Source organism: Paroedura picta, chromosome 2 (genome assembly GCF_049243985.1).
Source record: "Paroedura picta isolate Pp20150507F chromosome 2, Ppicta_v3.0, whole genome shotgun sequence".
Taxonomy (NCBI): domain Eukaryota; kingdom Metazoa; phylum Chordata; class Lepidosauria; order Squamata; family Gekkonidae; genus Paroedura; species Paroedura picta.
This window is the reverse complement of record NC_135370.1, coordinates 2,293,822-2,321,303: the sequence shown is the minus strand read 5'-3', so window position 1 is coordinate 2,321,303 and position 27,482 is coordinate 2,293,822. Positions and strand designations below refer to the sequence as shown.

The 27,482-nt window shown below is 47.2% G+C and overlaps 1 protein-coding gene across 1 annotated transcript in view; it reads left to right on the top strand.

The window, feature by feature from the left end:
• RAPH1 (Ras association (RalGDS/AF-6) and pleckstrin homology domains 1) overlaps positions 1 to 27,482 on the top strand; it is a 90,178-nt gene that overhangs the window by 22,617 nt on the left and 40,079 nt on the right. The window contains 3 exon segments of the mRNA XM_077319212.1: positions 14,570 to 14,689; positions 16,028 to 16,133; positions 17,310 to 17,836. Of these exon segments, the coding sequence (XP_077175327.1) occupies positions 14,570 to 14,689; positions 16,028 to 16,133; positions 17,310 to 17,836 (753 nt within the window).

Genomic DNA, 27,482 nt, shown 5'->3' with positions numbered 1-27,482 from the left:
TTGAGACTCCTTCGGGGAGTCTTCCTCTTCCTCCTCCTCTTCTTTCTCTTCCTCCTCCTCTTCCTCTTCCTCTTCTTCCTCTACTTCCTCTTCCTTCTCTTCTTCCTCTTCTTCTTCATTGCCCACCCAGGCTGCATAGTAACATGTGATAGATTGCGATGTACATCTCCTTGTAAGATATTTATCACTTCATTTCCAGGCCTTAGTTTTTAAAGAAAAGGCTTCCGGAACCTACTGATACATACAAAATATCCCCTCAAGTTAAGGAGGGGTGGGGATGAACTGAAGTAAAGCTGCCCTGTAGGCTTACATTCTTTGCGTGACTAGTATCCTTCCCCCATCTTCAACAGGATAGTTAATTTCTTGCAGATGCAATAATCTTATTTCTTAAACACGTTGGAGGGTTTAAAAAAAAAAGATTTGTTGTTTTATACGAGATGCAGACCTAGGGATGTGCGCTTCGGTTTGGCTGTTTCGGCGATCACCGAAGCCCGAGGCAGCGCTCAGGAGGTCAGCTGGCCTCCTTTGTGCCGCCTTGGGCTTCGGTGATCACCAAAGTGGCCGAACCGAACCGAACGGAAGCGGCCATCCCTAGCAGACGCTGTTGAATGGATTTGTTGCATAGCAGTTAGATGGGTCTTTGGTGCTTACTAGAACTGTGAGATTTCAGCTTTTATAGTGCGTTGGAATAAGTTGCTGGTGGTGAAGTCAAGTCGGATAACGGGATCCCAGTGCTTTTGAGATTCCCATGTAAAATGTACCTATTTTTATAGGCTTGTCTTCCACGCAGTGCACTGCAGGGCAAAAGTCTGATTTTAAATATCTTTCATTCTGCATTGAGCTTTTCCCCAATAATTCATTTAGTTGTATCAGACTGACCTTGGCAGCCTCTACATCTGAATCAAGTGTTGCTTTTTAAAATCCCGTTACATTCATGCAAATGATGTTGTTAAAATATGCTAATCAGATGCAGGCCTCTGTTTCAAGCGATGGTGGCTTAAGCCACTAGCCCTTGTGTTTTCAAGAAGAGCAAATACGCGTAGAGGCATGTTAAAATGGATATTGCTGGAATTGCGTTAGCCGGCGTGTCTTTATGATTCTAAGGCATAGCAGAAGGACTTGCCTCCTCAAAGCTCTCTTCTTTTGCTGAATGAAATGACTTTTCTTTGCCTGGAGCAGCAGTTCAGACGTTGCAGCTCTATTATTGCTTAATAATTACCTCCATAATTGCGCAGGAAGAATGGTTCACTTTGTCTATTGCAGGTGATAATTCAAAATTACAGGTGTCACCTTCTGGTATTTTGGCCTCCTGGCTTGTCTGTCACCTCTGCGTCATTATTAAGCAGGCAGAGTTTTGAGTCCGCAGATTGTACGCATGATACCATTTCCCAGTCCCTCTTTGGTTCATGCCGAAATGTTTCTGTCTCCTGTTTTTAAAGAAAGGGCTGTGAAAAGAGAACAAAGATGATCTGATATGGACTGGCCCCTGCAGCTTGTGAATTCCTCTTTTGAGTGATTCAGTTGATTCAGCAGTAGCTGAAGGAAGAAATTGCTACCGTCTCATAGGATGTCAAATGGTTCTATAACAGGAAGAGCGCTTGCCCTCGAAAGCTCCCACCCTGAATAAATCTTGGTTGGTCTTAAAGGTGCTCCTGGACTCTGATTCTATTGTGCTACTTCAGACCAACACAGCTACCCGTATTCAGCATGAATTAGAAGACAATGAGAATCTCTCCCCCAATTCCTAGTAAAGAAGGGCCTGCTTGAATAGCAGAGAAGGCACCAGAAGGCATCCATGTCTGTTGCCCCACATTGCTTAGTATTCCACACCAGTGCTGAGGTTTCAAGAGCATCACTGTCTTGATTTATAAAGTCCCTCTAACGCACCCTTAATTCCAGGAGGATTCATAGAGCCTCTAAGACCCTTTGAAGTTGCCTCTTGCTCATGGAAGGGGGAGTGATAAACCCACCTGCGCCTTCAGCTGGTGGTGACATGGCCATGGCAGTTGTCTCACATCCGCCAGGAAACTGTTTGGTACCAAAACGTGGATCCAGCATGTGCTTTTTTACATGCTTCAGTGAATGGTAAGCTGAAGGAACCCTAACCCTGATTGGTCAGTGGTACCGAACATCATGACCATACAATCAGTGTTGGCCACTGTATGTGGAAGGAGAGATGCTCCCCAAGGATTACAGGTACTAGCCCACCCCCTGGTCAAGTCTATTGAAGGCCTGCATATCGGGCTGTCACCCTTGTGTACCTCATGGGCAGTATTCTGCACCAGGGTTCAAAAAATCCCAGGTGCCAGCTTGCCATGGTGCCTAGAAATTTCATGGTGATGTTCAGTACTGGAAAATTAAAGTACAAAACTCTGAAGACTGAAAAGAGACTGTCTCCTAAATATTTTGGGTTGGGTCCTAGAGACAAAGAAAACATGTGAAGGGCTGTTCTAGACCACAGGAACTCAGCATAGAGGAGGTGTCCAATGAGATGCTGTAGGGTTTTGAACTCAGAAAATGGGGCTAGCTGGAGTTTTGTGATTTTGGCTACCAGTCTTATATCAGACTTTATGCGCTGTTGTATTTCCTTGTTTGTGACTTTTGCTGTCCATGGAACCCACAGAGGCCTTCTCCAACCCAGTAAACCAGATACTGGATGTGCACTTCAGCTCGGCTCGGCTGCCTTGGTGATCACCGAAGGCCGAGGTGGCGCGTAGGAGAGGAAGGGCAGTGTGCTGCCACCACCCGTCCTCTCCGCACTGTGGCGCTGGCCTATGCGCCGCCTCGGCCCTTGGTGATTGCCAAGGCGGCCGAGCTGAAGCTCAAATCCCTACTGGAAACGGAGCATAATTTTGCAATTCAGTGTTTTGCGTTTTGTTTCTTGTTTCAGTGATTGGGTTGGATGTGTTTAAATGTGTTCATGCTGATGGCATTTGTTGTAACTAAGCAAAAAAAAAAATGTCTGGTAGAGTAACAAGAATTCGTAACCACAAACTAAAATCATATTGCAGCTGAGTAACTTACTGGTACTGGGTCATAATTATATACTATATATATGAATATATGAACAGTGTATGGGGAAAGTTTTTTTTTTATAACTAGAAGATCTTTATAAAAACAAAAACAAACCACAGTTCAAATGCTGTTACTAAGTTGCTGTTGAAAGGAATTTGGCAGCTCCTTTGGAGTTTTACTGGATAAGTACCCACATTGTTAGTTTGTACAATATCACACATGGCAGGGGATCTAAAAAGTGAGTATGGCACAATTGCCTCTTAAGTCTCCTTCTAAAGAATCCCTTTAGCAAGAAGAAGGGAGAGTTTATTGATCTGGAAAGCTAAATCCTTTATAACCCAGGACTATATCCTTACCTTTGTTCTCTATAACAGTGGTCCCCAACCCCCGGTTCGGGGACTGGTACCGGTCCATGGATTAGTCAGTACTGGGCCGTGGATCCTTTGGTGCTCTCCGACGGCCACCGTGGCTGGGGCTCCTGCTGCTGGCAGAGGGAAGTCAGTGGAGCCGGCAGGAAAGCAAGTGGAGCAGGGGCCTCAGTAAAATTGTCAAGCATTGACTGGTCCCTGGTGAGAAAAAGGTTGGGGACCACTGCTCTATAATGTTTTGGAAAAGCCCTGTGGGTGGAGTGCTGTCCAGGGACACCAACGGTGTCCGTCCTGTGCTTCCGCCCGCACAGGCCAATCCGTGCGCTGGGTGTGACCAGATTGGGCCAGCCCCTGAATCACCCCCCTCTGGAGCACTCCTCCAGGAGCCAGCCTCACCACTGAGGACGCCGCTCCTCCGCTGCCTTGCCTGCCTGCCTCTGCATGTCTCGCCGCAGCTGCTGGCGCCTGCCCAGCCCGCTGCTGCACCCGGCTGGTGGCTGCAGCCGCAGGGGCGGGGAGACAGCAGACAAGAGGGCGGCAAGGCAGTGTGGACTCGGCTCACCATGAGGCAGTGGGGAGCCAGCAAGCCCTGTGGCGGCAGGATCCAGGCTGCAAGGAGGCGGCAGGCACAGTGGACAGGAAGCCCCCACAGTGGCGGTGAGCCTGGTGCTGCCGTGATGCACACGCTCCAGCAGTGGCAGTACTGCCGCTGAGCCACCAGACACGGTATGGGGCCAGGAGGGAAGGCTGCCTTACGGAGCTGGACTCCCCGTGCGCCCACCACGCCCCCCCCTAAAAAACCCCTCCCTGCTAGCACCTGCCGCATTTACATGTGTGGCAGGCTTTTTACCTAGTTTATTTATAAACTGTACATCTTCTAAAATGGTAGGCCCATGAAGTATCTATAATTTTGAGTAGTTCATAAATAATTCATAAATATTCAGTAGTTCATAAATAATTTTTCTTATTTATCTAATTCATGGTGATTAACTATAGAAAGTGCATGCGAGTGTATTAGGAACTGAGCCAGATGTGACCTTTTAGGATAGCTTAAAATCACCGGTTCTGCTTTTTGCTCTGTTTTATGAAACGGCTTCCTGCTGAAGGTGTGGACAAACTTTGACTTCTGTGTGTCTTGGACACCTCAGCGGACTGAGAAAGGTGTAACCCTGCTTAGATTGCACCGTGAAAACGGGTAGGCCGTCTCCCAAACCCCCAGGCCCTCAGGAAGACATTGAGGGGTTTATGGATGTGGCCAACTAACTGAACTGAGGCTCTGGATTAAGTTGTGCAAGTTTGCCAGGGAAACATTGACAGGAGGGAAGATTGCTTTAGAACCACTCTCTCTCTGACATCGTTCCTCAAGACCAGGGGTACTCAAACTGCGGCCCTCCAGATGTCCGTGGACTACAATTCCCATGAGCCCCTGCCAGCGAACGCTGGCAGGGGCTCATGGGAATTGTAGTCCATGGACATCTGGAGGGCCGCAGTTTGACTACCCCTGCTCAAGACCATAAGAGTTTATAGTATCCAAAGCAGGACAGTTCCCTCTTCAATTGGTCATATTTTTCATTGGGCAGCTTCTGCAGTTAATTTATTTCTTATACTACCAAAGTAATTTGTGTCTGCATGCCGGGGGGTGGGGGGGAGGGCTGTGTCATCTTTGGTAGGTATTCCAAGCATTCCTTGCTGTTGGGAGGAAATTCTCTGCTCCATCCCAGGGAGGGGAAGAAAAAGCACCCACACCCTGAAATAGTTTGCACCTCTGCCCTGTCAGCACGAAATGGCTGCAGCCTCTTTTAGCCTGTCCCTTTTTCTAAGCGGGGAGAACCAAACTGGGCTGGTTCATTTCCAGGAGATGGTATCATCTGGGTTCATGGATTCAGTTTTGGAACACCCCGAACTGATCCTAAATTTTTTATTTGTCCCCATCCCTATTCAGTACTTTGGGTTGGCTGATATGTTGTTTCTTTTGCTGCTTGCATTTCAACGATGCTTATGTATTTAAAGGATGCTTATGTTATATTAAGATAAACATATTTAGACATTTACCTAAAAATAGACATGTAGATGAAACTCTTGTTTCATCTTGGCTTCCTGAGACTACATTTGTGTTCTTTGAAGTATCTCACTGGTTTCAGCAGGGCCTATTTCCAAGTAGCTGTTCTTTAGTTGTGTTGTCATGATTTGTGGAGCACAGGATACATCCATGTAGCTTCCTTCTTGCACTTTGAAGATGAGGACTATGTGGCTGTCGGGTGGTGCTCCTGATGGGGCTGTGCTTCATTTATGTTTGGTTGAAATGCTAGTGGTAGACAGAACAATCTTCGTACTACAGAAGGTTGGAGAGCTGGCACTGATCTTTATTCATATACTGCATTTATTCCTTTCCTTTCTCCACAGTGGGGAGCCAAAACAGTTCACGTTGTTCTCCTGTCCTCCATGTTATCCTCACTACAAACACATCGTGTATGTTCAGCTGAGTGCAAATGATTGACCCAGCCAACGTCCATGGCAAAGCAGGGCTTGGGACCTGGGTCCCCTAGTCTGACACTGTAATAGTTCTTGTCAGCTCTCTTGGTGCTTGTTTGTCTCTTATAAAGTACGCCTATAAATAAGGGTTGAACTGCTGTTGGACATGGAGCACTTCATGGAGTTACCCGAATGTTTGTGAAAGAAGACTTGCCATGCGGCATTGTGAATAATATTGCTGAAGCAGTTCTATGTCTTAAAACATTGTCAACCCTATGCATAGAACAGTTCTGAACATTGTTAAATGTGCTGGGTTTTAGTTGTGAAGGACACATTTGGAAATGGGAAGTTTAGGATTACCTGCAGCAATACTGAGATGTTTAAATCAAGAGATGAATTGAAGGGATCCGTAATCTGTGCTTGAAATTCTGATTCAGGGTGGGGGCTTTTTGTGTTTTTGTTTGTTTTGCTATTCATGGAGTCCTTTTGAAGTTTTCAAGGCTTGCCTCTGCATTATGACCCTGGACTTCCTAGGCGGTCTCCCATCCAAGCAGATGAATCCGCCAAAGCGCTCAACCCTAAGACCAGACCAATAGTCCATCTAGCCCAGTCTCCTGTCTCACCCAGTGGCCAACCACTTTTTCCTGGTGTTGCCTCCTGGCTCTCAGATTCAGAGGCTTAGCGACTCTGTAAGTGGAGGTTCATGGTTGTGCCTGCACAGAAGGCCACTCGATGAACCACTGAGTTTTGTTCTCACTTTGGAAAAACAGAGCATGGCGGAAGATTATTAGCCTCAAAACAACAGTGGTAGCTACAAGTGACATTCTAAATATCTGCTTAAATGGGCCAAAATACAGAATTAAAGGTTTGTGCTGTTTCTTTTGAGGAAATCTGTAGGACAGAGATATCATTCAGCAATTACTTTGGGGGGGGGTTGTCATTACTACCATGATTATCGATCATGTTTTGAGTGTAGGACGTTCTTTGCTTTCATGGACATGACATTTCTCCAAATAAGGAGAAACTCCGTGTGGCTTTAGAAATCTCTTCACAGGACAGTAACGAGATGCTTCTGAGAAGGTAACAGCTGCCTCTTGCTTTGAACAAATAGAATACAAACTCTGTACACATCCTGCCTGAGTTTCCTTCTTTACACACTAGAAATAGCTCAGTGGAAGCTGTTATTAATAAACCATTAATTTACAGAAGAGGTTTCACTGGTGACTTTAGCCATAAATTAAGAGTTGGAATTCATATGCATGTAGAAGCTTTGATTGAATGCGGAGATACTATTGGAGTAATTGTAGATGCCTTAGCAACGAATTGGGCTCCCTCGTTGACATCCTTGTCCAGGAAAGCAAACGAAAATGGTTTTGCAGGCTGCTACATCTGAGTTCGGGCCACGTGGGGAAAAAAGAATGTTACTGTGTGCATTTTCTGTGGTATGGAGTTGAGATGTTTTTTCTGTTGCCATTCCAAGAATTTGAGTATCTGCATCTTCCTTGACTTCTATAAATCTGCCTTGTTTTAACTGGATTAGTTTTTGTGGTGAATCCAAGAGTGTCTCAATTTCCAGCTTCTTACAACATTATTCTGGATTCTGGAAGGTTCTGTGATTTCTTTCTACTCATCGGATGGAAGGTGCCATGATGTTCGGCAAATGGTTGCTTACTTGGGCATTGCTTACTTAGCCTGAGATAAGATTCTTTTAACCACCAGTTCAGGGGTAGTCAAACTGCGGCCCTCCAGATGTCCATGGACTACAATTCCCATGAGCCCCTGCCAGCATTGTAGTCCATGGACATCTGGAGGGCCGCAGTTTGACTACCCCTGCTTTAGAGGCACAAAGGGAGACGCCTGGAGCCTCAGAGTGCTGATTTTGCACTCTTCCTGGTGATAAAAAGTTCTCTGGTACTGTGTTGGCCAGGGATAGTCAAACTGCGGCCCTCCAGATGTCCATGGACTACAATTCCCAGGAGCCCCCTGCCAGCATTTGCTGGCAGGGGCTCCTGGGAATTGTGGTCCATGGACATCTGGAGGGCCGCAGTTTGACTACCCCTGGTGTTGGCAGTCACTCCCAGATGAGGGAGGTGCTGAGAAGCGTTCAAAACACTATTGAGAAAGACCCCATCTTTACTGAAATGGCAGGCTACTGCTTGGAAATCCCTCAAGATAGTTTATCTGATTCAAAAAATGTGAATACCATCAAGAAAGCCATCAATATGTCTTGGAATATGCATCAATTGGTGGGAGGACTTCTGTGAACCGCTGGAGACTAAAGGAAGGAAAGGACCATATTCTGGGTCTTGAACCCCGTCTCCAAGAAGAGGAGGATGAAAATGATGCCACCATTTTAACTAACCCCCAAAAGGGGACAAGCCCCTCCACAACCAACCCCCAAAATCTGAAAACAAGAGAGTATGAACTTTACATGAATGTAAGTTCTAAATTAAAAATTGAATAAATTCTGAATGATTAATGTATTTTATTAAATAAACAATGCGGTAGCAAAATAATAATGGCATATAAAGCTATGATGTCATCAGTTGTAGGAAGATCGCATGCTTTGATAAAGCTGCTGCCGTCAGTGGCCAGCTGTACAATTTTTCCTAAAAGTTGAAAATACGGTGCAAAATAAAGATAAAACAAAATGGTATTTCATGCAGTATAACGAGGATTAAAACTTCCGTAGTATAAAATGTGCATCTTGTTATAACATCCTCAGTTAATGTCCCTTTTGAAACTCATTTTTAATAACCTAAAAATAAAACATTATAGTGTTTATCCTAGAATCAAAGTGTTGGAAGGGATCATACAGGCCATCTAGTCCAACCCCCTGCTCAATGCAGGATCAGCCCTAAGCATCCTAAAGCATCCAAGAAAAGTGTGCATCCAACCTTTGCTTGAAGACTGCCAGTGAGGGGGAGCTCACCACCTCCTGAGGCAGCCCATTCCCCTGATGAACTACTCCATTAAATCTCCCCCCCTCCCGATATCTAGCTTGTGCTGTTTTACATGTAGTTTAAACCTATCACTGCGGGTCCCATCCTCTGCTGCCAACAGGAACCCCTCCCTGCCTTCTTCCAAGTGCCAAACTTTGGAGACACTTCAAGAGAGCCATCCTGTCCTCTTTCAACCTCCTTTTCCCCAGGCTGATCATTCCCAAGTCCCTCAGCCTTTCCTCCTAGGGTTGGTCCCCAGACCCTGGATCATCCTCATCACTCTCCTCTGCACCCTCTCCCTTTTGTCCACGTCCTGTTTTGAAGTGTGGCCTTCCAGAACTGCACACAGGACTCCAGGAGGGGTTTGACCAACGTGGTATAATGCAGGAAATGTCACAGACAGGAAGCTCTCCTGCCCCTGAAGGGAAAAACAGCCACTTAGCTGAGCCAGGGGAGTGCTGCTTCAGCATCCAGTCATCTTTGCAGGGGGTGGGGTAAGATGATGGAGGGAAGTCCACAGTAGTCTTGGTTCAGGTCCTCCTCGGGGACAGTGCAGTCGTAGTTTGGTGAGCCTCAGTAAAAGGGCAGGCAATTTGAAGGGTACCTCCGCCTGGCAGAGAGGTTTAATTCCATCTCTGGGAAGGGAATACAGAACCCGATGCTTAGGACTGCCGCTGGTGATGGGCGGACTTGGTACCATCTGGTCTGCCTCTTGGGAAAAGGCAGGCTGGTCTGGGGGAATCCAACGCAGTGGCTCGTCTGGGGAGGCTTCTTTGTACCTGAAATCATTAAAGAGAATTCCAACCATGCTTGGAAGCCAGAACTAGTTTAAACTCACGTGCCTCAGCCAGGTTTCTCCTGGAGACTTGCACTGCTGTCCCTTCCTGGAAACTAACCTGTATGTAACTACATCTGGCCTCAGTGTTCTGCCACTCCTGTTATCCGCCTTTCCACCCAGTCTGATCTTTCCCACCTTTGAACACAGAGGAATGATTTCCCGTTCTGAGCCACGGAGACAGCTGGAGCAGCTGGGAGCCAACTTCATCAAAAACTGGGGGAGGAAAGGGGATTTTTTTTAGACTCTTGGAGGAATGTTAGACCAGGAGAGAGAAGGTTTGTATTTTTATCTTATTGAAAATTAGTTTTTAAAGGAACATGTATTGGGTATGGTCCAACAACATTTGCACCTTTCATAAACACTCAAGCATGTTAACCTGAATGCAATGGTTGTGTGTGTGGGGAGAATAACAATGCTATTGCATACTTGGGGAGCAGAAAGGTACTGAAAGAGAAGAATCAGATGCTTAGATGTTCTTCCAAGAACCCAACCAAAGATTGATTGATTGATTGATTGATTTAGCTTTTTAAACCGCCCTTCCCTACGGCTCTGGGCGGTTTACAGAAAACATTTCGGAACATTTACATGGAGCATTATCGGTAACAATATAACAATATAACAACAATAACATACCAACTATTTGATAATGGCTTAGCCCACTTCAATTTTGAGGTAGGTTTGAGGTTCCATTTTCAAGTGGTGCTTTTTTTCAAAAGTCGAGTGGGAATTTGGCACCCATCACCAGCACCCAGCTGTTCCCTTTGCCTATTTCCGGGGTGGCTGAGTAGGAATATTTATCCTGTGGCTTAAAGGAGGAACGGCAGCCGGTTTACAAATGGGGAGAGGAAATTGGAGCGCCGTCCGCAGCTGCCACCGTAAGGGCTGTTGCTGAGCAGTTGGGTCCCATGGCAGAGTGACAAAGTGCGGGGAAAGAAACACCTGGCCCCTTGGAGGCGACCATCGTCTGCTGGCCAAGGCTGCCACCCACGTCTGACCACGGTGGAAGTTTACTTGAGGGCTACTGTCTCTGGAAGAGGAGCAGCAGTCAGAGCTGCAGCCGCCATAGAAAGACCTTGCAGAAAGGTTGCAGTTGCCACAAAAATAAGAGCAATAACAAGAATGACATTTCTTAACACTGAACATCTTTGGAACATCTTGGAGCCAGAGCTGAAAGCCAGCAATATCTTTTAAAACCAAGTTTTTCATAGGTTTGGCGAAGAGACAGAAGCCTAGCCAAGGAAGAAAGACGGTGAGCTGAGAAATGCCAGATCGAAACTTCACTTGGGCCATTGGGCTTTTTCAACTCTCTGTTCATGGAGGAGCCCCTGAAATAATTTACCAGGCTTCGAGGAGCACCAGAAGTGATGTCAGCTGGCCACACCTCCCTGCTACAGCCCCACAGAAGCGACATGTCACTGGAAGTGACGTCATCGCATTAACAGGCAGGCTCCAGGAGGATTGTGGGGTGGAGAGGCAGGAGGTGGTTCAAGGCAGCAGTAGGCGTGCAGGCTCCGCCCCCTCCCAGGCACAGAAGCCACCACAAGAGAACTCACTCAGGCTCAGGAGGGGGACAGGGGGAGCAATGGAAGTGACCCAAGTCCATTAAGGCGGGAGAGGAAAGGCCATAGACCCCCCTCTGGTGCTCCCATGGATCCCTGAAGAACAAGAGTTGGTTCTTAGATGCTGCTTTTCTCTACCCGAAGGAGTCTCAAAGCGGCTTCCAATCGCCTTCCCTTTCCTCTCCCCACAACAGACCCCCTGTGAGGCAGGTGAGGCCGAGAGAGCCCTGAGATTACTGAAGAAGAAGAAGAGTTGGTTCTTATATGCCGCTTTTCTCTCCCTGAAGGAGTCTCAAAGTGGCTTACAATCCCTTTCCTCTCCCCACAACAGACACCCTGTGAGGGAGGGGAGGCTGAGAGAGCCCTGAGATTACTGCTCGGTCAGAACAGCTTTATCAGTGCTGTGGGGAGCCCAAGGTCACTCAGCTGGCTGCATGTGGAGGAGGAGCGGGGAATCACACCCAGCACACCAGCGTAGAAGTCCACGCTCCTAAACGGCTCCCCCATGCTGGCTCCTGACCGCTGGCTGGGACTCCCTCTGATGTCGTCATGCCCTCTCTTCCCTCCCTTCCCATTTGTCGTGAAGGGGGGGTGACAGTGGCCTCCTGCTCAGGCTTGTGGAAGGAGTATTGGGGAACTTGCGTGGAGCCCCTGGGACTACTTGGGTGTCTGTTAGAAAGGTTGCGTGAGGGTCACTCAAAGAGTCTAATGTGGCTGGTGTCAAAGCATCCGAGCAGCATGTGGGATTTGTCAGTCACATTTTAAAATCCATGTGAATTATTTTGATGATGGTGATGATGATGATGATGATGATGCCGCCGCCCTGATCATGGCTGTATTTTTCCAAAGGGAGACCTATGGAAAAATGTTTGGAAAACTCTCAGCACGTAGAGTTTCCTTGGCTCTGGGAATGGTACCTCTTGGACTCTATTATAATAATACTTCGCTGTCCTTCCTGTTGGACAGTCACCATAATCCAGCAGAATTGTGAGTGAAAACAGATGGTAAAAAATATCTTCAGCTGTGGCTGTCTCTGTTTACTGTTAGGCTTTGCTTTTCTGTATTCTGCTAAGAGGTTGTGCAGTAGACTGGAGAGCGGAGGAAATCTGGACAGCCTCCAGCCTCTAAACGCTCTGACAGGAGGCCTCCGGGGCGATTCTGATTGGCCCCTCTAAGCCGTCTTTCTGGAGCAAGAGGATGCGTTTCCTGTGGTTTGGGTGCCGTTGCCCAACTTGTGGTCAGCTTGGACCCCTTGGAATTTTCAAGCATAACATTTGCTGCCGGTGAAGCAGAGGGTCTCGTGAGAACCGTCAGCAGGGTGTATGCCGGAGTTCTTGTGCTCCTTCTGACCCGTGGCAGGGACCGTGTCGCTTTGGAAACAGGAACTGGTATTTCTCCAGGAGAAAGCTATTGCCGCATCTTCCAGGAAAGGCGGCCAACCCATGTACATGTCGCCTGATTTCTAGGCTTTTTGAGCTGTACCTTTAGAAAGCAGCTGGACTTTACCACCGTGGTGCTATTTTCAGACTCCCTTGCAGGAATTCCTTTCACATACAGTTTTGTGGTTTGATGCGTATCCCGTGATTCCGTTGTGCTCTCCACTTGGGCTAGTGCAAATGCATGCAATCGGGCGGGTAATTGTACGAAGTGTGGTGCCGCTTTGCCATTCAGCTGCATTCAAGGTATCCTTTTCAGTGCGATTAGTTTGACAAGAGGTCTGTTTCGTATTTTATCTGTAAGCAAAAGCGCTTGCACTGTGCGGACAAATTTGGTGCTTGTATAAAATTGTCACACGGTTTTGTTGGGGAGAACATCTTTTGTAGCATGTAGCGCACAGGGCGAACAAGATAACCCCAAAAGCATTGGGGCCGAGATCCGCACCCCACAGCATCTGCTTAAGAACTCCTGTCCGCTGTTCTGTAATGAGCTTTTCAGCCGGATCTGTGTTTCTGCGGAGCGACATCCCTGCCCACTGATTCTCTCCCACAGAAGCTGAGATTCTGTCACACAATGTAAATAAGAACAGACAGTTTGGCACGGAGCTTTCCTTAAGCACTTCAGCTTTTTGCTCTCGTTTGTGTCTTGGCTTGCACTTGGGGCCGAGTTGAGTTGCATAAATGTGAGGGCTCTGCCAAAGCCTCCCGGGCTGCTCATAGTGCAGGGAAAGTGATTAGAACCCAGTGCCTGCGTCTCCGCTTGGGACGAAGCAGCCAAGCAGCCCCAGTTTGGGGTTACATGCAGACCTATTGGAGGAGGCCAGTGTTGGGGAGGGAGGCCTTTGAGGGCTGGGTTTGGTCCCTAGGTCTCCAGTTGCCTGTCTTAAACCCAAAGACCACTAGTCTTCCCTCATACCAAAGAGATGTAGCTCGTCCAAAATGTTCAGCAGAATTCCTCTTACTGACCTAACAGCCAATGTATGCAGAAGAACTCTTAGTGCTCAGGGCTGATTCTGCACTGACTTTGTTTATTCTGTTGTGGATCCTGCTGAATTCAGATCAATTTGAACTCGGGTCTTCCTCTATCCCCCCCTCCCCATTGAAACAGATTAGGGAAGCTCAGAGGGGGGAGCCAAGCACAGCAGGAGCCTCTTTCTTTTCTTGAAGGGGGGAAGGGAGAGGATTGGAGCCAGAAGTGGAGGGGGGACTAAATCCCAGAGGCAAATCTCTCCCGAGAGAAGTTAGGGCTTCCCCTTTAAGGAAGCTTGCAACCTGGGAACAAGGAAGCCTTTGAACTGATGCCCTGGCCAATCAGAGTTTTTGTACAGTGTTGGAGGCTCAGCAGCAAGTTATTTGGGGGAAAGTGGACAGCTGCACACTTTCTCATGCCGGTTTTTCAAATATTGAGGATTATATCCACTCCAGGATATCGCGGGGGAAAGGTAGGGTCACTCTGGATCAATCCTACTTGTTGCAGAGGGAAAATTTAAATCAGCTAAAATCAAAATGGAAATCTCATTCAGTGTGGATGGCAGGGACTGAATCGACCTGGGATTGGAATAAAAGCTCCGTGCAGATTCAGCCCTGGATGCAGAGGAAATACCCCCCCCCCCAAAAAAAAATACAACATGGAAATCATAATCACATCCTTGAATTGAAATTCAGTATTGTGATATATGTGCTTATATTATAGGGTTGGTCTGTCAGCATCCATTTGTTTCTGGCAATAATGTGTATCACCAAGACACAGCTATACATATTTTTAAATACCCCCATTATATCTTTACTCTGAACTAATGATGCCCATTCTTGAGAACTGTATTGAAGAAGTTGATGGGACCGACCTGGTGTTCTGCAGCAACTTAGCCCAGCTTTCGCCAGGAAAAAGGCAGAAACGTCCCCTTAAAACATTCCAAGGTCTGTTTCTTCTTCCTCCTAGATGGAGCAGCTGTCAGATGAAGAACTCGATCATGGCGCAGAAGAAGACAGTGATAAAGAAGATCAAGATCTGGACAAGATGTTTGGGGCTTGGCTCGGAGAGCTAGATAAACTCACACAGGTTGAACACCTCACAGTAAAAGGAACTTGCTGTGGCTGCATGGGGCATGCATGTTGGAGTTGTGTGGGAGGGATGCCTTATAAAACAGCGGTCCCCAACCCCCGGTCTTCGGCCCGGTACCGGGCCGCAAAGGCCATCGTACGGGGCCGCCAGCGGCCGTGCTTGCCTCCCCCCTCTGCAGCGAGAGGGGGGGAAAGAGGCCGGTGCGGCAGCCGGCGCTAACGCGCGTGCGCAGAACTGCCACGCATGCGCGTTTGCGCCCCCTGGTGGCCAAAACGCGCATGCACGGCAACTCTGCTCATGCGTGTTAGTGCCACCTGGTGGTCAAACCGCGCATGCGCGTTTATGAGCAACTGTGGCAGCCGGGCCGCTGGCTCTCCCCCACCCCCGGAGGCGGTCCCCGACCAGATGAAGGTTGGGGACCACTGTTATAAAATACATCTTTGGGCTGCTGTGCTGAACAGTGACAGAGCAGTGAAGTGAGATGGATTCAAAAACCAGCTGCTACTATAGAAAGCATTAATACCACAGTGGGGTTAAGTGTTTGATGCCGAATCTGTGCGGAATGTGTTCTTGGGAATATTTAAGGGATCAGAACTGCTGTTTGGATGTTTTACGAGAACAGTTTGCCTTGCAATGGAGTTTCTTGCCTCTGATAAATGGACAATTGGGCAAAAAAACATGCCGTTTTTCAAGCTAAAAAGAGGCAGTGTTTTAAAATGGGACTTGTTTATTCCTGTGTGTAAGTTTTCATCAGTATTTCTTTTGCCTAATGGGTAGACACAGATTGCTTTTCTTTTCTTTTTTTGCATTAAAAAAATCTGAATGCCTAGTTTATTTAGTTTCCTATTTCTGTGTCTCCCTTCCCCAAAGGCTCAGGGCGGCTCACAGCATATTAATACAGTACATTAAAACAATTAAATTAAAAATCAGTCTATTAAAAACCCAGGAGCTACCACCCTCTCTCCAGGGGGAGGGGAAAGTGCCCTGCTGATGTAAACCTCTGGCTGTTATTTCCTCTGCCATTTCTGTGTAGGGAGGGCCAGTTTTGCGGATAGCTTGTGGGCCTCAGCCATCGGCCTGGCAGGACCACTCTGTCTTGCAGGTCCTGCGAGGTCCTGATCTCGTCCAGAAGAGCGTCCAGGAGGCTGCTGCCAGGGCGGATAGAAGGCCCTGGCACTGGTTTAGGCCAGTTTCACTTATCTGGGGCTGGAGAGCCTCAGCAGATTTTGCGAGCTGGAGCCTAGACATGTTCAGTCATATGCCTGCATTTGTAAGCATCTTTTATGTAATACAAACATGGTTCTAGCTGATGTTCTTCCCAATCCCTTCCTTTAGAGTCTGGATACTGACAAGCCCCTGGAGCCGGTGAAAAGATCCCCTCTTCGCCAGGAGACCAACATTGCCAATTTCTCCTACCGCTTTTCAATGTATAACTTGAATGGTAAGAGGTGCTCAGCGGAGGCAGTGCTGGCAGCCCTCTGGAGCGCATGGCTGGATGGCGGGGTAGACACTCTTGAAATGATACAGAAAATAATGTGTCACGGTTGATTTTGATTTTCACAAACCCCGGTTGGGCATAAAATCGGAAGAAAGCTTGTGCTGTGGGCAGATGAATTGACTGAACTTAGATAGGAGGAAATCTGGTTCTGCGGCCTCAAGACTCTGGCCCAAAACGTGGACAGCAGGCGCACAGAGTGGCTAAAGACCTCAGATCTGAATATAGTTTTCAGTTTCCAGGTGAAAATGCAGTTTACTGGGGGTTTTTTAACCGAAGTAAAGCTAGTTTTAATTAGGCATCTCATTTTTGATCTCCTGGAAGAAGTAACATTAAGATAATATTTATTCTGAACAATTTTTGAATCATTATAATATGTTTAATATAATTCCAGGGTTAAACAGTATTTCCCATAAAGATGTGGCAAATCACAAGACCTCCTTTCCCGTGAAAACCTGGCCCTGTTCATGGGAAATCTTGCAGCTTCAGTCTTTCACTAGCAAGCACTCCTGCAGCACCACTGCAACTTGCTTCTGAATGAATTGGGGGAAGTGAAAAACAGAAGAAGTTAAGAGACTAAAGTACACTTTAATTATAAAACTGATTACAAGGCAAAGTGAAATCCCAGAAAAAGAGGTCTCTAAAAGGAGCAATGTTTTGAAACACAAGATAACACTAAAAGGCTTATCCAGAAATTTGGAAACTTCTATGGCAGCAATTTGTAATTCATGGTAACTGTTAAAAAAATCATAATTCTATGATGAAAGGCAGTATGCTCTAATAAACTATTTTCTGTTGAGAAAGACCACGGGTAGTCAAACTGCAGCCCTCCAGATGTCCATGGACCACAATTCCCATGAGCCCCTGCCAGCGACCGCTCATGGGAATTGTAGTCCATGGACATCTGGAGGGCCGCAGTTTGACTACCCCTGTCCTAGACAGACAGTGCAAGTCTGTCTGCTTGGAGGCCCTGGCGCCTGGATTTTGGCCACTGTGTGACCAAAGAGTGTTGACTGGTTCAGCCATTGGCCTGATCCAACATGACTTCTCTTATGTTCTAAGTCAGGCTCCAGAAAGGGACATGGAAACAGAATCCTGATCGTTGTCCATCTTTTGTTGCAGAAGCCCTGAATCAGGGAGAGACTGTCGACCTCGATGCTCTCATGGCTGACCTTTGTTCCATAGAGCAGGAGCTCAGCAGCATCGGGTCCCAGTCTGCCAACAGCACATCCGTCAAACGCTTTGCCACAGAAGGGAAAATGGTCCAGAAACCCCCTGGCGGCGGCCGGCTTACCGCCAAGCACAGTAGCGTGAAGGGTTTGACGTCGTCGTCATCTAGCCGGGTCACTAAGCCTTCCCACGCCATCTTTTCCCTGGATGACATCACTGCACAATTGGAAAAGGCCTCTCTGAGTATGGATGAAGCCGCTCAGCAGCCGACCATGGAAGATCACAAGCCCGTCCTCGCGGCCCAGCACAGAAGGACGGCTTCGGCAGGCACGGTGAGCGAGGCGGAGGTCCGCTCCATCAGTAACTCCTCCCGCTCCAGCATCACCTCTGCAGCCTCCAGCATGGATTCCCTGGACATCGATAAGGTGACAAGGCCTCAGGAACTGGATTTGACCCAACAAGCACAGCCAATCAGTGAGGTAAAGTATGGCTTATTCTTCGCAGTAAGTCTGTAACATTCTCCGTTGGCTCCAAGCAGCTAAGTGTGAAGTAGGGTTGTGCGCTCCGGTGCGGTTCGGCCGCTTCGGCAATTGCCGAAGCGGCCGAACCGCACCGGAGCGCACAACCCTAGGTGAAGTCTTTCTGTACCAGAGGAAAACCTCATGTGCCTGAAGAATGTTTATGAAGGAACATGCCTGTAATTTGAAAGCCCCACTTCAGCGGCAACGTATGCCTCTTCTGTGTCCATAACATGACAACACTGATTGCTTTAAACATGTCTAGATATAATGCTTGTCTTTCTCTAACATCTTGCTTTCAGGCTGTGCACTTGAAAGCTAAAACTGCATTTGTTTAAATGGTCAAAGGTATAGTAGTATAGCGGCAAAGAGGCAGAACTTGTATGAAATCCTGGAGGAATTATTCCTTTTATATTCAGTAGTAACCTTATAATGTAGCCCTTGTTTATGTGCACAACCAAAGCCTAGGAAAAGGAATGAAGTTCATCCGTTCCGCTGTGGTATGATGTCCTCATTGATATCGGAGGACTTGAGGCTTTCTCAGCCTACCAGAATTAGGAAGTACAAGTTGGGCTCCCACAAAGTTTTCGCTGATTGTTGCCTCCCCACACACATACATAGACACACTGCAGTTGGTTGGCCAGCGTGTGGTCTTGTACAGCCGGGCTCTTCATGTGTTTTTACAGAAGTATCACTCTAAGAGAGGGAAATTACTCATGGGAAAATCTTGCCTTTTGGGCTACTCTGAATTGTGAGGGGCTTGAACTGGCCAATTTCCCCTAACCCCTACAATCCCCCACTCCACCTGACACTCAGCTGCCCTCAACAAAAGAACTATGCATTACAACAGTGGGGCAGGAGGGGGGGGTACAGCTTTTTTTGCAGATAATCATTACCTTATTTATGAGTAGTGCCATTTTTCCTTTTATACTTGACTGTGAACTTCCTTACCATTGACGAATTTTGACATTTTATCCCTTAAACTAGGGCCAAGCCAGTTGCATTCACGAATACAAGGGGCACTAGATTGGGGGATGGGGGTGAAAGAACTCTGCGGATAGCCTCCCCCTTCCCCCAGGACCTGGAAAGGCTGCAGGCAGCTGTTGGGGAACTCACTGGCAGGGGCAGCTCTCACGCGGCAGGGATCTGCAGCCTCCGAGCCTCAGAGGGAAGTGGAAGGAGGAGGGGGTGGTCAGGGGTGGGGGACAGAAGATGATTGGATGGCAGCTGGACAGACAGGCAAGCCGATTGGAGGAGGAAGCACTCAGGGGCGGGACAGCCTCCCTGAATGGGTGTTAAGCGCTGAGTGGCACTTAAGCCATGAGGCATGCTCCTCCCCCAAGCCCTTACCAGAAATATATTATGTGGAATAGATGTGAAGTGATCTGTGTCTCTTAGATGTAGATGGTTGTAGTGGAGCTGTTTGGCAACAGTAAGGGAGTGGGTTGACAGGAAGCATTTCAACTTCTGCATTTTAACAGAACAAAGTAATTAAGGTTGTTGGAAAGCTGGACTAACACAGAATTTGACAGACGACTGCCCAGGTCTTCCTCTAGACATGAAAGAATCAGCCTTGGGGGGGGGAGGGGATACCTGTCCTGGCAGTCGCATGTGTGAAAAGGATCATGGAATTGCAGTCTGTCACAAGCTGAACTCGAGTGGGCCTGGTAGCACTATTGCAAAAACAAAAAGGTTAGGCTGGGGTCAAGAGAAGCGTGGGAGTCAAGTCAAGAGAAGTAATAACTTTGTTCCAAACTGCTACTGGACTTAATTCTGGTTGCCATATTTCAAGAAAGATAGAACCTTAACTCATGGAAGAGCCGTGAAGTTCTGAAAAACAAGACTTGTGAAGAAGGGTTGAAGGAAGTGTGTTGTTTTCATCCTGGAAATGAGACGATTGAATGAAAGGTGGGGACCTGCTTTCCAGATCCTGAAGGGCTGTCTCATGGAAGAGAGCGAATAACCTGGGCCCATTCTGCACAGGTTGGATAATGTGCTTTCAGTGCAATTTAGATGTAGATTATTCTGTTCTGCACAAGAAAATCCAGCTGCAAAAGCACTTTGAAAGTGCATTATTCAGTATGTGCAGAATGGGCCCCGGTCTCTCCTGGCTGAAGGCCCCTCTGGGGAGACCTCCTGATGGCACCTGGGGTTTGGCCGCTGTGTGGCAGACCGTGTTGGACTGGAAGGGCCATTGGCTGTGATTCTATGATTTCTCTGAAATCTCTTCTGAAGTATTGGTTACGGCACATTGTGAAACGCTAGCCGGATGGCTCATTGATCAGGCCGTGCTTTTCAGTTTGCAGATTTCCGTAACTTGGCTCTCTCCTAAAAGCTCCGTAGAACTCTGTCCTCTAACGGTGCAACTTAAGAGGTATAAATGCAAATCATCTAGACATGTGGGTCTTGTAGACACTGCTTTATGTGCACTTATACAGGTAGCCTAATTGTTCCCCTTTGAAGTCAGTTCGTATTCCCTCACCTTCCCAAACTCTTTGCTATAACCACTGTTGCCCAGAGTCTAAATCAGGGTTAATCAAACTGCGGCCCTCCAGATGTCCATGGACTACAATTCCCATGAGCATTCACTGGCGGGGGTTCATCGGAATTGTAGTCCATGGACATCTGGAGGGCTGCAGTTTGACTACCCCTGGTCTAAATTCTCCAGCTTTTAATAGACCCTAAAAGAGGACAAATATGCTCAGGCAGTGTTCCATGGATCAAAAGTACTTTAAAAAGATTTATTGCTGCAATTGAGCACACGCTGAAATACTCAGGCTGCTGGAGGGAGTTATCCAGGTGCGGATCCGGCTGGCTTGGAGAGGATCTAGACCGGACCAGCGAGCAGATACGTTTATTTAGACTCATTTTTCTTCTGCTCTATGGAAAAAGTGCAGCCTGGAGATTTCATGGCTGTTCCTTTTTCTCCCATTACAAACAGTTCATCTACACAAAACAACCAAAGAGGGAAAGCCTTTCTGAAGCAATGCTTAAAACTACAGAGGCCAAATTTTGAAATGGGGTTACAAATTTGGGGGGGGGGCTGAAATAAACAGAATATATTTTTTTCCTTTAACCTAAACAGTCTTCTTTTTAAAACACAAAATCTAGTAGATACAATTTATTTAGCATCAAAGTACAAACCGTTTGGTTCATTTATGAGATTAATGACAATTTTATCCAGAGTTACAGATGAACCCCTAAAGTACCTCAGTATAGCTAATTTATTTATTTAAATTTTATTGTAAACATCTTACGCTGCTTTTCCGACTGACCAGGATTGCCCAGGGAGCACACCTGAATGGCTGAAAACAACATTTGCATTTTAATAATTCCGTCTTCAGTTGCTTTGAGTAGGCATGGGAGAAGCTAGAGGAAAAAACAGAAACTATCAGCTACAAGTCATTTAAAAGAACAAGCAAACGGAGTTTCATAGAATCATAGAATCATAGAATCATAGAATCATAGAGTTGGAAGGGGCCATACAGGCCATCTAGTCCAACCCCCTGCTCAACGCAGGATTAGCCCTAAGCATCCTAAAGCATCCAAGAAAAGTGTGTATCCAACCTTTGCTTGAAGACTTCCAGTGAGGGGGCACTCACCACCTCCTTAGGCAGCCTATTCCACTGCTGAACGACTCTGACTGAGAAAAACTTTTTCCTGATATCTAGCCTATATCGTTGTACTTGAAGTTTAAACCCATTACTGCGTGTCCTTTCCTCTGCAGCCAGCAGAAACAGCATCCTGCCCTCCTCCAAGTGACAACCTTTCAAATACTTAAAGAGGGCTATCATGTCCCCTCTCAACCTCCTTTTCTCCAGGCTGAACATTCCCAAGTCCCTCAACCTATCTTCATAGGGCTTGGTCCCTTGGCCCCAGATCATCTTCGTCGCTCTCCTCTGTACCTTTTCAATTTTATCGATGTCCTTCTTGAAGTGAGGCCTCCAGAACTGCACACAGTACTCCAGGTGTGGTCTGACCAGTGCCGTATACAATGGGACTATGACATCTTGTGATTTTGATGTGATGCCTCTGTTGATACAGCCCAAAATGGCATTTGCCTTTTTTACCGCTGCATCACACTGCCTGCTCATGTTTAGTTTACAATCCACAAGTACCCCAAGGTCTCGTTCACACACAGTGCTACCTAGAAGCGTATCCCCCATCCAGTAGGCATGCTTTTCATTTTTCTGACCCAGATGCAGAACTTTACACTTATCTTTATTAAATTGCATCTTGTTCTCATTTGCCCATTTTTCCATTGTGTTCAGATCTCGTTGAACTCTGTCTCTATCTTCCGGAGTATTTGCCAGTCCTCCCAATTTGGTGTCATCTGCAAACTTGATGAGTAGTCCATCCACCCCCTCATCTAGATCATTAATAAATATGTTAAAAAGTACCGGGCCGAGCACCGAACCCTGAGGTACCCCGCTACTCACCTCTCTCCAGTCTGATGAAACACCATTGACAACAACTCTTTGAGTGCGGTTCTCTAACCAATTCCCTATCCACCTAACGATCTGAAAATCCAGATTGCAGTCCTTCAACTTATCCATCAGAACATCATGGGGAACCTTGTCAAAAGCTTTACTAAAATCCAAGTAAATGACATCAACCAAATTTCCCCGATCCAGCAAACCTGTTACTTGGTCAAAAAAGGAAACTAGGTTGGTCTGGCAGGACCTGTTGGAGACAAATCCATGCTGACTTCCTTGGATCACCAAATTGTCCTCCAGATGTTTGCAGATCGCTCCCTTTAATATCTGCTCCATTATCTTCCCCACAACAGAGGTCAGACTCACTGGTCTGTAGTTTCCCGGGTCATCCTTCCTCCCTTTTTTGAAGATCGGAATAACGTTTGCTCTTTTCCAGTCCTCCGGGACATCTCCAGTCCTTAAAGAGGTTCCGAAGATGATGGACAAGGGCTGTGCAAGTTCTCTGGAAAGTTCTTTGAGTACTCTCGGGTGCATTTCATCTGGACCAGGGGATTTGAACTCATCCAGTGCAGCTAAATGCCTCTCGACCACCTCTCTATCCATGTTAACCTGCCACCCAGACACTATCCTTTGGCTACAGCCATCTCTAGATGTGCCTAAACACTTAGACCTGTGGGAAAAAACAGATGTAAAATAGGCACTAAGCCTTTCTGCTTTCTCTGCATCTTTCGTTAGAGTTTGTCCATCCGCACCCAACAGCGGGCCTATTGCCTCCTTTACTTTACGTTTGCTCCTCACGTAACTGAAAAATCTTTTCTTGTTACAATGGGCTTCCCTGGCCAATCTTAGCTCACTCTCAGCTTTGGCCTTTCTGATGATTGATCTACAGTGCCTAGTAACCTGTAGGTACTCTTCTTTAGAGCTCTGTCCTTCCCTCCATTTCCTGAACATTTTCCTTTTCTTTCTTAGTTCCTCTTGAAGTTCTCTGTTCATCCAAATAGGCTTCTTAGAGCTCCTGCAGTGTTTTCGTATTTCTGGAATAGTCATTGATTGAGCATGCAATAGCTCTTGTTTGAGTAGCACCCACCCTTCACATGCTCCCTTCCCTTCCAGCATTCTCGTCCATGGTATGACACTCATCATGTCTCTGAGTTTATTAAAGTTTGCCCTACGAAAATCCAACATCCGCGTCTGGCTACAAGCTTCCTTGGCTCCCCATCTCAAAAGGAATTCTATGAGGACATGGTCACTTCCCCCTAGGGTCCCCACCTCCTTCACCTCATCCACCAACTCTTGCCTGTTGGTCAGTATTAAGTCCAGTATGGCTGAACCTCTTGTGGGTTCATCTACCATTTGATAAATGAAATTGTCAGCCAGGCAGGTCAGAAACTTGCATGACTGAGGACGCTTCGCAGAGTTTGTTTCCCAGCACACATCTGGGAAATTGAAGTCACCCATGATGACAAGGTCCTGCCGTTTGGATATTTTCTCAAGCTGCTCACAAAGTGCAGCATCCACATCCTCTCGTTGGTCAGGCGGTCGGTAGCAGACACCAACCACCACACTGTTTGTTTTGCCCTCGCTTATTTTCACCCAGATGCTTTCCACTGTAGATATGCTCTCCTTCACTAGAATTTCCTGACAGGTAAGCCCTTTCCTCACATACAGTGCCACTCCTCCACCTCTTCGATCTATTCTGTTTTTTCTGAACAGTTCATATCCATCCACCATTACATTCCAGTCATGAGAATCATTCCACCAAGTTTCTGTGATGCCTACTAGATCATATCTTTCCATCAGCATGAGAAGTTCCAGCTCTTCCTTTTTATTGCCCATGCTTCGGGCATTAGTATAAAGACATCTGAATCCTTTTACTTTTGGTTCCCTATGAGCTGGCCTTGCCGGTTGGGCTGCCTCCGATAGTTTTCCTTCCATACACTCCCTATGTTGATCGTCTCCTTCCCCTAGTGGCTTTAGTTTAAAGCTCTCCTGATGAATCTCCCCAGGTTCCTGCCAAACACATTCTTCCCCAGTTTTGATAAGTGCAGTCCATCAGGTGCTAGTAGGCCTTCCTCAAGAAAGCCTATCCCATGGTCCCAGAAACCAAATCTCTCCTGCCGGCACCAACTACGCAGCCAGTGATTCACCTCCATTATCTTCCTCTCCCGACGCATTCCTCTTCCCTTGACAGGCAAGATTGAAGAGAATACCACTTGTGCCCCCATTTGCTTGAGCTTCCTCCCCAGATCTTGATAGTCTTTTTTAATAGGAGCGATGGTATTCAGGGACATGTCATTCGTTCCCACATGGACCATCACAAATGGGTAGCGATCCGTAGATTTGAGGAGTTTGGGCAGCCTTTCTGAAACATCTTTAATTTTCGCCCCTGGCAAGCAACACACCTCTCGGGTTAGGGGGTCGGGCCCAGCCACGTGGCGATCCATTCCTCTTAGCAGGGAGTCTCCAATTACCAGTACTCTCCTTTTTTTTTTCTTCTCAACTCCATTTCCTTCTGAGTTTAAAAACTACCTCTTTGTCATAGTCAGAATTATCCTGTAGCAAAATAAAAATTTGCAGCCCGTGTTTCACAGAGGCCAGCATCAGGCTACTGTACTTAGCCCAAGCACACACTCCGAGACTGCTGCTAAGCAACAGTAAATCTCAATATTCAGTTGGAATCTTGAACATTGATCTGTCCCGTAACATGCATTAAGAACCTGAAGGTTAAGAAGATCTGAGTGTACAGGCCCAATAATTCTGTCAAATAAAAAACAGTAAAAATGTATTTATTACAAAGTAGATTAAAAAAACAGATATTGGCTCTGGTGATAGCCTCAATTAAGAATCAAATTGTACAGTGAAAACCAAAAATGACTATTATTAACTCTGACCCTCGGCCTTTCTCAGTGAGCAAATATAAATTATATTGCCAATTGTGTACCAGGAGTCAATAGCAATGCAGTAGTGCAAAATACAAACGAGGCTGCCTCTTTTGCCCAATACCTAGCATGGACTCTTGATGGGATCCATCTTAACACCTTCGACCACCACCAAGTGTCTGAGGCCCAGGTCACAGACATGGTTCGCCATGTATTCATAGAATCCTAGACTTGGAAGGGGCCTCCAAGGTCATCCAGTCCAACCCCCTGCACAATGCAGGAACTCACAACTACCTGCCCACCCACTGTGATCCCTCCAGCAAAAATCTCCAGAATCCAGCCTGGCCTGGAGGAAATTCATCTACCATCTTCCATCTACACCAGGCATGGCAGCTTGCACCTTACCTAGCGACCTCCAACCTAGGCGGCTGTGATCCATGCAATGGTCACCTCCAGATTAGACTTCTGTAACTCACTATGCACAGGGCTATCCGTGAGGCTGCTCTAGAAACTAACTGGTCCAGAATGCAGCTGGCAAGAACTCCATGGAGAGTACAGGTTGCACCTCTGCTCTCACAGCTCTAGATTGGAGATCGAATCAAATTCAACATATTTCCTGATGGCCCTGGAAGGGTTTCCTGAACGTGTGGATGTTAATTAATTTTAATATATTTTTAAAATGTGTTAACCATTTATCAGACGGTATGATCGTATATGGTCATGTTGACCTGCCACCCCTCCCAAAATGGCCAACGATGGGGCCTGGAGGGGGTGGGAAGGGGAAGGGCCTTGGGTGGGCATATACACAACTCTGTTTCTCAACTATATTATGCATGATCTCGCCACTTCTGGGGTTTCTCAAAACCTGAAGAATGTTTCAGGGGTAAAAAGTTGAGAAAGGCTGACCTAAATGTTCTGGGACCCCTGTAAATTCAGGATCACCTCCTCCCTTGTACACCCCAAAGATCATTAAGCTCACACAGTCTAAATCTGCATAGGGTCCCCAGCCCGAAAGAGATAAAACTGGCCTCAGCCAGGGCTAGGGCTTTTTGACCTTAGAATCATAGAATCATAGAGTTGGAAGGGGCCATAGAGGCCATCTAGTCCAACCCCTGCTCAACGCACGATCAGCCCTAAGCATCCTAAAGCAAAGCAATAGAAGGGTAAGACTTTGGCCTGAAGAGATCAGGGCCTTCCAGGGTCCCACACAATTCCAGAGGGCCTGCTGGGGCTGAGGCCAGGTAATGACATCTTGAGACGCTGGCCTCCCTACTTGAGACACCACCGACAGGAAACCCTCCAGACTGATCAATCCCCACAGGGAAACAAATAATAGGAAGTGATTTTTATGAAGGATTTGCTACTTAGATTTATTTTTAATTGCTTTTAAAGTGTTAACTACCCTGAACTAACAGGGATGAGGTGGTATAAAAATAAAATATTTATATACTAGATTTAAAGCCCATTGTATGTTAAAAAACAATGGGCACTGGCAGGCCCTCTCCTTGCCCCGGTCACTTTGCAGCCCTGTTTCCAGCCCCCCCCCCTGTTGCCTCCTTTCCCCCTGACTTCAGCGCGGGAAAAGGGGCAGGGTGCTCCTTTCCGCAGTGCAAAGCCGTGTCTCCCACCCTCCTCCGGCCCCAGACCCTGGCTTCGCGGCTGGGAAAGGAGCAGGGCTGCCGGGTCTGAGACGCGGCGGCACTGTTCCTTTCCCCGCTGCAAAGCCTTGTCACCCGGCCCCTTCCCACCCCAGGCCCTGGCCTCACCCGGCTGGCCGCTCAGCCCCAAGTCTGGGACGTCTGGTCCGGGCCAAGTGGCCAATTGGAAGCCACGCAGTGTGGGCTCCCAATTGAAGAAGAAGACGAGTTGGTTCTTATATGCCGCTTTTCTCTACCCGAAGGCTTACAGACGCCTTCCCTTTCCTCTCCCCACAACAGACACCTTGTGAGGGAGGGGAGGCTGAGGGAGCCCTGAGATTATTGAAGAAGAAGAAGAAGAGTTGATTCTTATATGACGCTTTTCTCTACCAGAAGGAGTTTCAAAGCGGCTTCCAATCGCCTTCCCTTTCCTCTCCCTACAACAGACACCCTGTGGGGTGGGTGAGGCTGAGAGAGCCCTGATATCACTGCCCGGTATCAGTGCCGTGGAGAGCCGCTTTGTGGCTCCCGATTGGCCCCTTCGAGTTTTTATCCCAGACTCGCCCTGCCCCTTTCTCCTCCCACATAGGCCTTGCCCTTTTATTCTTACTGCTTCCGTGGAGCGGTTTACAGATTTTGTGTTTATTTTGTTCTG